The sequence below is a fragment of the Biomphalaria glabrata genome, chromosome 1, assembly GCF_947242115.1.
Source record: "Biomphalaria glabrata chromosome 1, xgBioGlab47.1, whole genome shotgun sequence".
NCBI lineage: Eukaryota > Metazoa > Mollusca > Gastropoda > Planorbidae > Biomphalaria > Biomphalaria glabrata.
In genome coordinates this window covers 87527537-87542640 of record NC_074711.1, presented here as the reverse complement: position 1 = coordinate 87542640, position 15104 = coordinate 87527537, and the positions used below count along the sequence as shown (strand labels likewise).

At 40.5% G+C, this 15104-nt stretch overlaps 1 protein-coding gene across 2 annotated transcripts in view; it reads right to left on the bottom strand.

Annotated features, from left to right (window-relative positions):
• The window catches only part of LOC106065025 (high affinity cAMP-specific and IBMX-insensitive 3',5'-cyclic phosphodiesterase 8B-like), a 213708-nt gene that overhangs the window by 137038 nt on the left and 61566 nt on the right, over nt 1–15104 (bottom strand). Inside the window, exon 1 of one of the 2 annotated variants that reach the window (XM_056018355.1) lies at nt 137–928. The exons of the other annotated variant lie outside the window; for it this stretch is intronic. Within the exon in view, the coding sequence (XP_055874330.1) occupies nt 137–493 (357 nt within the window). The 5' untranslated portion in view covers nt 494–928. Of the gene's footprint in view, nt 1–136; nt 929–15104 lie in introns of those variants that run through there. 2 annotated transcript variants of the gene reach the window in all.

The window sequence follows — 15104 nt, the reverse complement described above, 5'->3', positions numbered from 1 at the left end:
AGGTTTACTACTGAGGGGACTCCAGTTGAGAGGCTTCATCTCGAAAGCATTCAAACAGTGTTATAATTCATGGCATTATCAAAAGACAATCTTTGATAATTTACACCGATTTTTAAACTATGACATATGAGCCTACCTTCATGCTGTGTCGACTAGTTTGCGTCTCCGCCTCTGATAAACTGACTGCTAGTCCTCCTGGGTTCGAAGCGTTGGACGACCGCTTGCTGTTTCTACCGGATGCTCGAGTGGTAGACAGCGTCGTCACCGCCACGGTGGAGGTGGCCAAGGTGGGACCTGCAGGTGTGGTGCTGTGCACGTGGTCCTCTCCAGCCAAGCCGATGACGGTGGTCTCTCCACGGATGACGTGGGAGTGCCCCGAAGCGGCGTGGAAGGTGGCGTTCAGCGAGGAGGGATGGGGCGAGTTGGAGTCCTCGGACTCTCGGCAGTACACCACACCTGTCTGACTAACATGGATGCTTGGGGTGCACCCCATATCAGCGGCGACACGCCCCTGGAGACAGCCAATGGTTGCTATGTTGTGGTGGACACGTTCAATAATATAAAAAATGAAACAAAATTATTAAATCCAAACGATAGAAGAAACTGACTCCTAATGATATGACATGAACTTTGACATTAGATCACAGAAATACTCCTCTAAAACCACACATCTAAACCTGTTTTAAATCCAAAAGTCACACAAATCACATTGGTATGTTGTAATTAAGCATAATCTGATGCAGTATAAAATAAAGTAATAGGCCTACTTAGGCGCTGATGTTAGTCCCATTATAATATTTGCACTGATAAGGACGGGGCATATAGCTAGTACAAACAGAAGTACATCTAGTACACAACGCGTGATGATGAGAAACACTGCATTGTCGCTTTGAATCATTTCCTCCGCTGCTACTCAAGTACAAAAAAATGTAACCACAAGACTTAGATATAAACTTTGCTGACGGGACTAATTTGCTGCATGCAAAGATCCACTCCAGAACTAAAGATAGTCATGAAATCCAGAGAGTGGGTGCGTGAATGTGGGGGGAAAGGTTGTGGGGGGAGGGGCGTGTGGAAGAAACGGGCACCTTGTCGAAGAGATCGCTTCATTGCTTCCAGTCAATGTCGCAAAATAATTTTCAGACAATACTGCCTAAGATGACTTATAAAGTCCTCACATCATGAGAAACACTTTGTAGAATTCACTCACATCGTAAAGATCTTTTCATAGTTTTTGAAGATGTTTCAGAATGACACAATCTATTTCAAACTGACAATCTGATTACAAACGAATAAAGATGTGACATATAAAAAAACTGGATAGACCTGGCCTGGGTATTAAAAGCTATAGATACAATTTACAGTTCAATCCCCGACTTGACGATCTCAATGGGATTATAACAGCCGTAATCTGTGAAGGTTGGAACGAGACTTCATGAGATTATATGCGATTAAGTAGGTTCATATGAACCTTGGTAGGTTTATTTGAGGTTGGGAATGGTTATGCTAATACAAATTCGTACAAATGCTCCTTCTTCTCTAGTGTTATTAGAGCTTGGAATGGGTTGCCTGAGACAGCCAGGAAAACCAGTGACTTGGCAGAGTTTAAGTCATTGATTGACGTGCATGACCTAGGGACTCACGTAGGACGTAACATCTTCTTTTTGAAGTAACGTCTGAATTTTATAAGAAAAGATTATGATAAACTCTGTCTACTTGCATGATACTGAATAGATTAATGAGAATGGATAAGTTACAATGACAATTGATCCTGGCTGTACATAAGACTAGATAGGTTTATATCAGCCTGGTTGTTCATAAGACTAGATAGGTTTATATCAGCCTGGTTGTTCATAAGACTAGATAGGTTTATATCAGCCTGGCTGTACCTAAGACTAGATAGGTTTTTATCAGCCTGGCTGTACATAAGACTAGATAGGTTTATATCAGCCTGGTTGTTCATAAGACTAGATAGGTTTATATCAGCCTGGCTCTTCATAAGACTAGATAGATTTATATCATCCTGGCTGTTCATAAGACTAGATAGATTTATATCATCCTGGCTGTTCATAATACTAGATAGATTTATATCAGCCTGGCTGTTCATAAGAATATGTTTATATCATCCTGGCTGTACATAATACTAGATAGGTTTATATCAGACTGGCTGTTCTTTAACATAGATAGGTTTATATAAGCCTGGCTAAGTTGATACGCTATAGGGTTTATTGGAAACCAAGAATATATGCAGTTAGATTAAGAATAATTAGAATAATAATAAGGCCTGTGTTCGAGTCCAAAAATTAATGAAGAGTGTTATATTTCAAGTGACTACGCAGCCCCAGCTGCGACCTACATATTTTGCCACATCCAGAGCAGACATAACAATTGTCTGCCGGTGGTCGATTTTAGATTCTCCTTTCGCGTATTTAGGTTATGTATAAACATGTCGCAAAGTTTCAGGTTTGAGTCAATGGTTTGAGAATAAAATTGTTAAACATATGCTGACTTTTGGAGCATTGGGTAAACACATTTTCTAATAACTTATATTAAGTAAATGTATGATTTAAAAGTGATTTCAACTTACACGTTACGAAACAAAAAACACTTTTTAAAATACTCTCAGGGGTATAACCACACATTCAAGATAAGCGAAATAGGAGAGGGGGGGAGAGGCGGGCTACCTAAAAGTACTTGGAAAACCAAAGTACGTTTTTAGTTGCTGTTTCTAGTCTGATTATAATGCATTCTTTATTTATACAAGGCGTTTCCAGCGTTTTAAGTTGGGTGGTGGGGGGAAATTCAGATATTTGTTTTTTTTTTTCTAAGACATTAATTTATATATAATTTTTGTAGTTTTAAGCACGACTGACATACATTGACAATTCATGAAAATATTTCAGAGAATCCTAATTTGTCAGTGCGCGCGCCAGGGTCTCAAGAGATGTGCAGACAGGAAGTTTACTTGCGCATTTGTTTCGCGCACATTCACGTTTTTCAACAGAGGATTGAAGATTGAAAGGGAGCTAATTAGAAATGAATTTAACAAGATAAAATTCTCTTGTATTGTTACTATTTTAAAACCTCAAAAAAAAAAATAAATCTTATAATAGGGTCCTTCAGTTAATAAGATTCATATATACCACTCTATGTAGAAGTATTAATAAAATTAGGCTGTAATATGTGTTAATAATGTATGTTCTAACTTGTCGTGATTTCTTCTTACAGAATTAAAGTCATGTATGCCGTAGAGATGATTCCTTCATCTACAGAAATATCTTTGACCTACTTTAGACATTGGACCATCGAAATTAGGATGAATACATCATATATTTTCTCGACCCGCTTACGCCAGAGCGAAAAGGCTTCAATACATTAGGAATATGTTGTTGTCACTAGAATTTGTAGTATCCTTGTTTAAACCCTAAGAAACTTGGAGAGTCACTAAAACAAATATGGAAAAGCTCCAGACCTTTGTTAACAGATGCCTACGCCGGATATTAGAAATTAAGTGGCCAGAAAAGTTAACTATAATCGATTTGTGGGAGAGAACTAGACAAAAGCCCATAGCCCAAGACATCACAAAACGAAAATGGAGCTGGATAGGACACACCCTGCGAAAACCAGCTACCAATGTTGCAAAGCAGGCACTTGACTGGAACCCACAAGGAAAGAGGAAAGTGGGCAGACCCAAGCAGACCTGGAAGAGGTCAGTCATCAGTGAAGCTGAGGGTACTGGAATGAAATGGTAGCAGATGAAGAAAGCTGCTCAGAACCGAGTTCGGTGGAGAGATGTGGGGGGGGGGCGGCCCTATGCTCCCCTGGGAGTGCACAGGATTAAGTCAAGTAAGTCAATTGTTTAAACATTGGCCAAATCTTCTCAGGACAGCGGGTGGAAGGCGCAAGCAGGGTTTGAGCCCTAGACCATCGAGACGACGGCCCAGAGAGAGTTACACACGACCAGAGCATAGCATCATTGCATGAAATTTCTGAAAATTTATTTTCAAAAGATGCACACACACACACGAGAGAGAGAGAGACAGAGAGAGAGAGAAAGAGAGAGAGAGAGCGTTAAAAGAGTTTATCAAACAAGTAAAGCAAAAACTAAAGACAAGAGGAGATAACCTCATTGTTTTATTTACAAACAAATGTTCAAGGCGAGTTATCTGTCCTGGATTGAAAGATAAAAGTAAAATCTCTTAAGAGTTTTATTTCCATGTTCAACATAGAAAGAAAAACTTTGACGGTGGCCCTCACTGTGAACTGTAAACAATCTTTAAAAAAACTTACAAGACACGCCTCTGGACATTGCATCACGCTACACACCGTCCCCCTTCCCACCTCCAACTCCACATAAAGAGTTATCTACTCTTTGCTTCCGTACTTTGTTGAACGCGCCTTGTGAGAAGCAGAACGGGGGCAGAATTTACCAGTGCTTCTCTTGCTAAGTAGTTCTACCTAGATCTAAGTCCCCCCAGCTGATATCAACCGTGTATATATCTCTCTGGTACACATTCTGTACACGTTATTTCTACCGCTTCTTATTCTCAGATCATGTTGAAACTTTGCACAATTATTCATTGTCCCTAATAACATAGGAATCCATTTTTTGTTTATCAAACAGTGATAATTAATTAATTTTATTTGACATAGAGACAGTAATGGCTAAGCCTTGTGTAGAGAATCAGGTCGCCACCTAAAATTTTGAAACTAACAATAGATAACTATAAAAACTACCACCTTCATTAGGACTTCTCTAGCTGAGTGGCTAGCATGTTTGCCTTCCATCGAGAAGATTTGAACCCTCGAGTTTGAATTCAACAATTAAAAAAAAATTGCTTTTAAAAAGCCAGCACGGATACACCCTCTCCCCCCCCCCCCTTTTCCACACAAGTGATTGGACCATAGCGTAATGATCATACTAAAAACATGAAATTGTGCTTAAAAAAAAAATAAATGTATTATTGATCTGAACACAGCCCCTCTATACACGGAAGAGGTGAATCAGGCAATAAGCCACCTAACCAGAAAAAAAAATTATTATGCTAATCTATTATTGCTATTCTTGATCTATTACAGATTACTTGGTGACAATAGTACAAATAATTGATACAATTATACTTCAAGCTTTGTTTTTTTTAATAGAAAGTATTTTTATATTTAACTTCTTAAATTTTCCCTGATACCTTATATTCTACCCAAATCTATCGTATCTTAAAAAAAGTGACAATGACAAAAGACTGGGTTTTGGTTTTGTCTAAATACCTAGAATCTGGGTGTTCCTGTTAATTACACTTTAGTTTAGGCACTGCATAACAAAGCCGATAACCTAGAGAGCTCTGAGGGCGCTGGTATCAGCACGCTGTGGCGGGAGGAGGGCGCTATTATCACTACCCTAATCCACTCTGCGCTCGTGCAGTAGAACTGAACACAGCCCCTCGACACACGGAAGAGATGAATCAAGCGATGGGCCACTTAAAGAGAAAAGAGAATTATTATTCTAATGTATTGTTTTGTTACCCCTAATCAATACAAATCTCTGTCTGTCTGTCTCTCTCTCTCTTTTATAGTCTTTCTTTCTCTCGAGGTGTATCTTGATGACGCCTTGTTACTATTTAAGTTGGATTGCATCAGCCAAGAAGCCTAGGGCCCCTATAGTATGTCGGGGTTATGAGCGAAAATTTTATTGTGGTGCTAGTTCGGTATTCAAACTACGGACACATATTTTCCCTGAAGCGGGAGGAGTCATAGTGCGCGGGTATTTACCGGTCGCCCCTGTTGGATGGATCTAGGTCATTGTACTTATATTTTATGTCATATCTTTGATTCCTTTTTTTTATATCTCCACATCGCTTTTATTTTACGACCAAGATTGTTTAAAGCTGTTTCTTTTTTCTTAATGTGGGTTTTACTATCTCTCAGTCTCTGTTTATCGCGTCTCTCTCTCTCTCTCTCTTTTCTGTTTCTTTCTTTGTGTCTTTTTTTCTGTTTCTCTGTCTCTCTCTCTCTTTGTTTCACCATGTCTCTTTCTCTTTCGTCTCCCTGGCTTTGTCTCTCTTTCTCATTTTCTAATTTCCCCCTTCTCTCTCTCTCCCTCTCTCTCCCCCTCTCACTCTCTGTCTCTTTTATACATCTGTGTCTGTCTCATGTGTTTCCCTTTTTCTGTCTCTTTGTCTCTCTTCCTCTCTGCCTTTATCTCTATCTCTCTTCATTGCTGCCTTTGTCTCTATCTCACTTCCACTCTGCCTTTATCTCTATCTCTCTTCATTTCTGCCTTTATCTCTATCTCTCTTCCTCTCTGCCTTTATCTCTATCTCTTCCTCTCTGCCTTTATCTCTCTCTCTTCCTCTCTGCCTTTATCTCTCTCTCTTCCTCTCTGCCTTTATCTCTCTCTCTTCCTCTCTGCCTTTATCTCTCTCTCTTCCTCTCTGCCTTTATCTCTCTCTCTTCATCTCAGCCTTTACCTCTCTCTCTCTCTCTTACTATTCCCCTCCCCCCCTTATTGTTCAGAGTACGAGTGAATACAGTCTGAGAGGGCAATCCAGATCCAGTTTTTAGCCGAATGACGTCATGGCCTGCCCAGGCCACTGGTACGCATATGCCAGGCCAGAAGACACGCACCGCTCATCTGGTGGGAGTGTGTAGATTCAGTGTAGAAGAAGAAGAATAAAAAAACATTAACACCGTTCAAGGTCGAAGCACATCTGTTAGTCAGACGTTGGTATCTTTCTTTGAATAATGTGTTTTGATACTGTGATGATAATAATAATAATAAAGATAATAATAATAATCTCATAATTTAAGAAAAACTGAGATAGAAAAACAAAGAAAATATGGGAACCTAGGCTTGGAGATTAAGCGTCTATGGAAATTGTCCAAAACAACAATATACCCCATTGTTATATCAACCGAGGGGATAATAACAACTGACCTCACAGACACCTTCAAGGCCCTTAACATTCCTAGGAACATCCTTGTAGCCTGTCAGAGGGCGATACTGCTGCAGACCTGCCACATCACCAGAAAGTTCTTTAGAGGAAACGGTTAAAGGGACTACGATGAATTTTGTTTCTCTTTAGCGAAACTCGACCCTGGCAGCGCCAGAGAATGACTACTCGTTCGTTTTCTAACATAATAATAATAATAATAATAATAATAATAATAATTATAATAATTATAATAATAATAATTAACATGTCGCCACAGTGCAGCGCCATTTTCGATAAAAACGTATGAAATAGATCCCCCCCACCCCCTTTTCAAGAAGACAGATCAAAGACTAAGGGAAAACAATCTACGAATAAGAAGACTCACGAGTGACAGAGTCTTGGCCATTTAAAAAAAAAGGTGGACTATTCTCTGGTCGAAGGGACTCTTAAGATAAATTAATTAAATATAAAATAGCAATTTCACTTGGAGAGGCTAAGAAGAGAAAAGTCCGGGTCCGTTCATTGTAACTGAAAAACAACACTGCCACCCTTATTGGAGTTTCGTCTTCCATTTAATGGTCCATCCGCAAGGGTGGCAGCATAGCAGAGGAGCATACCATTGTCCTGGTGTAACGAATGCAAGTGGTCAGGTGCTTGACCTCAGGAGACCAAGACCTAGCAACTGCCTAGTCAACTTTTGTTCTAGTTGTAGCAATCTACAATACAGAGCAACGTTCAAAAATAAGATTTTCTTCAATGGTGAAGCAAAAGCTACGAATCTGCCATTACATCTTAATATCAATTTTTGAACTGTTTTAAACATAGAACAGGATAAGGATCTATTACCGAAAAGAATGTTTATCTAATTGATTAAATACTCATTTTGTAGTAACTATTAAAGCTTTGCTCAAAATGTATTAAAACTGTGGATATGTGATGTAATGTGTGAGAGTTAGTCTCCTTAGCGGATTAGGGAATGTGTGTTGCTGTTCGTTTATATATATAAACCTTGTGAGCCCATATTTTTAGACCCCCCCTCCCACACCTACCTTGGAATGTAGAACTACACAGTACAGAAGGAGATCGTCCAAGTTTCATATGTAACACTTTCTTTCTCCTAACTAATTAAATGGGGGGGGGGGGGGGGAGTTGGCCCCGCATGTTTCAAAACGTGTATTTGATTCTCTTGACATTGTTCGCCTTAAGTTGGAGCTAGCCTTGACCTACTAGCTCAACCGTAATCACCGCCCCCCCCCCGCCCCCCCACCCCCCAAGCCTAGTCCACGTCTCGTTTTATGCTCTAAAAATGTTTAAAACATTATGCACAAGATGCAGATAGGGAGGAAAGAGGAGGAGAATATGACGTCACAGACTGTTTTTGTTCACTCTCCCTCCCTCCTCTGTTACCTCCTTCCTCCACCCTCCCCTCCCAGTCCTCTTGACTTGGTTTCTTCACACTGAGTGTACAATTGAAGATGATTACAATTTTTAACCCGGAAGTAAATGTTGCCATGAGTACATCTGCAATGAATGAATCTAGATGAAAATTTTTGGCAAAATAACTTTGCAATTTTTTTTTTTACACGCAATGGCCCTCATTCACCAAAAAAAAACGAACGGTCACGTGATGACCATTGATAATATAACGAAAAAAAAAAACGGTCACGTGATATCCTTTGTTCATTCGAATTAGGTTGTAGGCTGTATAGGAAAGGTAGTGAAGCACGAGGCTCTTGGGTGTTTGTTTACGACTGGTGAATGAGGCCTCTTCGACATGCTTTTTTTCCCTAAATTATTCAATTAGTTCGAAGCATTCGGTACATCCTGCAGACACTTCGTGTGTTTGATGACATGCGCACTGGCGAACTTACTTTGTGAATGAAAGACGCCATTTTTTTTTCGCAATTCTCGTCAACATCCGCCTGGCGGAGTTGTAGAGCGTTTGATTAGTAAAAGATGGTCGTCGTTCAGCGGAATGAACACATTTTGACTAGCAAACAATCTATCAGGCATTAATTCGTGTTTATGTCTGTATTCTGTATCATATAAGATAAGATAACTTAAATCATCATCAAAGTCTAGATCTGGTTGCAAACATTGTTTTAAGTTGGGAATACATTTAAAATATATAAGAATTTGTGTAACCCCCCCCCCCGGGCCTACTTTTAATACCCCCCCCCCACCGTTTTTTTCATGTTGTAAAGAAACAAGCTTCTGACACCAGTAGTAGTGAGTGACGTGACAGATCACGTGGCCATCAACAAGTGTCACACCACAGTCGGTGTAAATTATTCAAGGGCTTACCACCAGATTATGCCCTGGCCTGTCAGACGCTGTGGACTAATGGACTTTTTGACTGTGACGGCGATGGTTCTTAAGGCTTACGATGTAGCCCCCCCCTCTCCCCAAGAGAGAGACGTCAGAGAAAAGAAAGGGGGTTGGTCAGAGGCATCGCTAGGGGGGGGTGTGTGAAAGGTGCGGACCACACCGGACCACACCAATATTAATGTCTCATGTGGAGGCGGCATACCCCGTTAATCTAAAACCATCGTTTTTTTTGGGGGGGGTTCTATTTTTTTCTATGAAGAGAACAACAGATGTGAATGGACACTAAATCTCCATGACAACTGCACGCCACAAGTTAAGGACCAACTGATCAGCTGAAATGTCATTTGTCCTTTCTTCACGTGTCATCAACAGTCACGCCAGCCACACGATGTGGTGGTCATTTTAACTTCAAAGGGTGCGATTTTAAAAGTCAATACTGCAGTGCTAGTAATATAGTTTTTATCCATCCGGCCACCTGAGGTTTCAATATTAGTAACATAATGTATGTTGACCATTGCTTCATGAGTATAAATTTATAGTTGCACAAATAGTAACTAGCTGTTCTCGAGGATTCCATTTTAATCAAACAATTATGTAACTCCCCCCACACCATTTTTTCAACAAACAAACAAAACAAACAAACAAAACAAACAAACAAAAAAACAAACAAAAGACACATAATTTGGGTTATTTAAAACTATATGGTTATATCACAATGTAAGAGATCGCAAAGGCATTCCTGTCAGAGAACTGTACCAGGAAAAAAAAAAGAAGAGGCAGACAGAGAAAGCGATGAGAAGACAATTAAAGAATGGACGGGTCTGTCATTTGAAAGAGATCCTATTCAAAACAAAAGACAGGGAGGTATGGAGAAAGACAGTTGACAGATCATTTGTGGTGACCCAAAGAGCAAATAGGCAAAGGGATAGGCAAAGGGATAGGCAAAGGGATAGGCAAAGGGATAGGCAAAGTCAAGCGTAGTGTTTCAACACGACATGATAAAGTGATGATAATCTTTTCATGGCATTGACTCTATGAATAAGTGTTAGATTTGGTAAGAGAAGACAGTCCACATATCGTCTGAATCTCACCATGTGTCCATGTGTTCCGAGAATAAAACATTCGTCAATCACCACGGAATTCAGTGCAGCGAATATCTTATCTTATTTTTTATTTTATCTTATCTTATCTTATCTTATATCTTATCTTATCTTATCTTATCTTACATATTACAGACGTTACTTCAAAAAAAAAGAAGAGAATTACGCCCTACGCATTTCATGTGTCAATCTAGTCATGCATGCTAATCAAGCTAAGCTGTTGGTTATCCAGGCTGATTCAGGCAACCCATTCCATTCTCTAATGGAACTAGGGAAGAAGAGCAAACAGATATGTAACCCAGGGGGCTGTTCTGAATAAAATGCTGGATCCAACCAAGAGCTTCTAGATACACGATACAGTTAACCTTTGTCGCAAGGTTACATTCTAGTAAATGCAACTGCAAATTGCTGGCTGCAGTTAAACACTGGTTTTGCTTCTTTTAACCCAGGCTTAAGGTGTTGACAAAATTACAACATCAGTGTCGGAAATCATCGTAGGTCACAGACTTAAATCTGAGATATTCAGAACTGAGCGAAACCATCTACATACACATTTATGCATTAGAGAGAGAGAGACAGACAGACAGACAGACAGACAAATGTACAACAAAAAAAAAACGCACACAAGACAACCCCACACAACGCGCACGCACACTTGCACATAATAACAACAGGGTAGAGAAACGGTGGAGAGAAATATAAAGTTTCTTTATTGCACCGGAAGGATCTGACATTTTCAGGTTGACATCATGCAAATGAAAAAGTCAGCCATCCAATCACTGCTGCGTATTTGTCAAGAAAGAGGGCAGGTCCTCGCGAGACTGATATTTCCGTTGCAAATAAAAATGCAGAAAGCTATTTTTAAGTACAATTAAAAACAAATCCAGTTTTTTCTCTTTTGCGTGCTTACCATGCATGTAAGTTCATGTTTTCTTGTTTATATAATTTGACTTGCGTACATATTTCAAGTTGTTACAATTCGCGAGCTTAGTGAGAACTGCTTAAGTTCAGGGGAGTAGCTAGGGATTTGGGGGCCCGGGGGGATCTTCACATTCTCCCCCTCCTCCACTACCTAGCTACGCCACTGCTTAAGTTACATGTGCCTTTTTTTTTTCTTTGTTTTTGTTTATACATTTTGGAAGCTCCTTCAGAAATGGGGAGGCGCGGTAAACCGCTTGGCTTCCCTACCAAGGTCCCGGGTTTGAATCCTGGTGAAGACTGGGATTATTAATTCCGGGATCTTGGGCGCCTCTGAGTCCACCCAGATCTAATGGGTACATGGCGTTAAGTTGGGGAAAAGTAAAGGCGGTTGGCCGTTGTGCAGGCAACATGACCCCCTCGTAAAACCGTGGGCCACAAAAACAGATGACCTTTACATCATCTGCCCTAAAGATCGCAAGTTCTGAAAGGGGAACTTACTTTACATTCAAAAATGGACATAGTTGAGCCCTCTAAGGATGGTAAGGGTAATGTTCGAACTCTGAACTTTCGAAACGGCAGTTTTAGGCACAAAGAACAACTGTTTGATCGTCTAAGAGCTCTAAGTTTGAAAAAAAAAACCTGCTTGAGCGTCAAACAGTAAAAAAAAAAAAACCTGCGTGAACCACCGTTCTGTCTTGAAGAGACCCAAGTCAATGCAATATGTAAAGCATTGCTATTTCCGATGCATCTGGCACCCCGGGCGCATGGGCTAGACATGGCCGAAGGCCGAGTGCACCGAGGACCTCCATTTTTCTACGTTGTACCAAGCTAACCGTGGATGACTCGCCATTTGTGTAACGCCCGCTTGAGGAACGGCGCATGGGTCATCGACAGGACCGTGAGGGCTCTCTTTCAACTCCGCTCCCCGAAACGGATAAACTCTCGCCTACCCGAGGACACCCCCACGGGAGTTTTGTTTTGCTATTCATTTAGCCTAACCACTTCCTGTAATGGCCGTTTCCACACGAGCGCCACGATGAGGCAGAGTAGCGTGCTCGCGCAAAGAACAATCTGGCAGCCCTACAGGTCCTTATTACGAAAATAAAGCGGTGGTAAAGATGGTTAAAGAAAAAGTAGCAAATGATACTGTTAGACATTTAGTTGGTATAGAGACGCATCATAGTTGACAGACTTTGAACGCGACATTTAGTGACGTCACGGCTTAGTTGGGGGTTCGAGATTATTTATGTTAATATAGTCCGTTGGTGTTAGGCATTGGAATGGGTAACTTAATATTAATGAAAGAGACTTGACTGTGGTCTTTCTTCTTCTTCTTCTTATATAATACAGACGTTACTTCAAAAAAGAAGATGATGACGTCCCAAGCGTCATGTATTTAAACATGCATGTTAACCAATGACTTAAATTTAGCCAATTGCTACTTTACTTTTGATTCTTCTCTCCTGAAGGCCTTTTCAGCATTAAACTTCAGTTCAGATTTAGTAACGGTTTGGACCTAGTTCTTCTACTTGTTACACGTGTAGGTCTTGTTACTTGTTACACGTGTAGGTCTTGTTACTTGTTACATGTGTAGGTCTTGTTACTTGTTACTTAAGTGCAACTAATACACACGTGCAAGAAACCCAGACATCTCCATAGTAATCTGTTCAAGTCAGACAGCCATCAAAGTCTCTCGGATGGCTGCCTGGTCGTGCGGTTTGCGCGCTGGACTGTCGTTCAGATGTATCGATGGTCCCGAGTTCAAACCCTGCCCGCTCCCATCCCCCTTCGTCCTGCGGGAGGTTTGGACTAGAAAGTAATTATCTTCAACTCTGAAGGAACATCCGAAACATGTAAAACAAACAAACATTTTACAACAACCACAAAGTCAAGGCCTATCACAATACCCTAGCCCTAATTCATTGGAGTGATAAAAGAAATGTAGATTACATTTATCCGATATAAATGATAAACCTTTATTTAGGACAACTTTAATAACCTAATGTGATATTTCTATTTGTGTAAGGGTATTTATTCATTTCAATATTTTTTTAAAAAGTCAAGTGAAACGCTAGCTTATCGCAGTGCGTCCCTCGGGAAATATAATTTCCACCATCCATCGCTATTTCAATTTTTATTAATTAGCACTTTGGGGTGCTGGTTCACACTTCGAGGATCCCTTGATCAGAGGTTAAGAAAAGAACGATAAATGCGCAAAATTGAACACTATTAGGAAGTAATCTTTTCAATCTAGTTAACTCCCCTTGTCCCACTTCTTCTAAGCGCTGTACCAGGAGCCAAAAATATGCCAAAAAATCAATGTCGGTCAAGATGTTTACAGCGAAAAACGTGTTTTACACAAGTCTTATAAGATTATAAGATTATCTTCTTATTTATAATGTACTCGCTGTATCTTTCGATTTGAACGTGTCTATGATCCGATTTTTACATTTCTGTTAAAATCATTATCCCGCCTTTTATATTTTCTTTTTAATTGCGAAAGTTTAAAAGAAAGGCGACTCTTTAGGGCTTTACTTTCTAGAAAGCGGATAAATAAGTGGTACAATTATTTCGTAGTATTTTGCTTACTCTGGTGTTGAGTAGCTAGGTCAAACAACAAAATTTAGGCACCAGATTGAACTGGTTGTTTAAATTCCTTTATCGTTTTTAATCTCAAGGCAACGCCTCATCTAAACTGTTGCAACGTCTAGAAAACATCATTAAAAAAGCATCAAAAATTACACTCACAACATTACCACATTTAAAGGAACTTTTTGAACAAACGTGCCTAAGAAAAATCGAAAAAATCTTGGAAGACAACGGCCACCCGCTCCATCAGAACTACGCCAGGTCGTCGCGAAGTGGGCGACTGCTGTCAATCAAAACAAGAACGGAGCGGTACAAAAAACTCGTTCGTACCTCACTCGGTCAGACTCTATCACCGCCACTCATTGATCAGGGAACATGAAATGCACCAAGATACCTGTGTGTAGTCGCTGAATGAACTCTTTATGTTGTCTGTTGTATTTATGTGTATTTTTCTGTTGTGTTGTCTTTATATGAGAAACGAGTCCTTGTAATCACAACAAATTTCCGTAAGGATCAATAAAGAAGTCTTAGTCTTTGTCTTAGTCTTTGTTTTAGATGTTTCGAATGTTCATTCTGGATTGAAGACTGTTACATCCTAGCCCAAACTTCTAGAAGACGGCTGGCAGAGTCCTAGCCCATACTTCTAGAGGACGGCTGGCAGAGTCCTAGCCCAAACTTCTAGAAGACGGCTGGCAGAGTCCTAGCCCAAACTTCTAGAAGACGGCTGGCAGAGTCCTAGCCCAAACTTCTAGAAGACGGCTGGCAGAGTCCTAGCCCATACTTCTAGAGGACGGCTGGCAGAGTCCTAGCCCATACTTTTAGAAGACGGCTGGCAGAGTCCTAGCCCAAACTTCTAGAGGACGGCTGGCAGAGTCCTAGCCCAAACTTCTAGAGGACGGCTGGCAGAGTCCTAGCCCAAACTTCTAGAGAACGGCTGGCAGAGTCCTAGCCCAAACTTCTAGAGGACGGCTGGCAGAGTCCTAGCCCAAACTTCTAGAGGACGGCTGGGGCAGAGTTCGAACCCGGCACCATCGAGACAACAATACAGACCGCATAGGAGACGACCAGGCAGCCATTTTGTAATCCCAACAGTGTCTGCTAACCTTGCATAGACCAGGTTTCTAGCTTTCTCTACGCACAGGCCTTTTAGACCACTCAATTACTGCCATTTCTCTCAATACTGCCAGATTTATTTCTATTTTCCCATATTCCTAATTAATTAATTACCACTAATTGG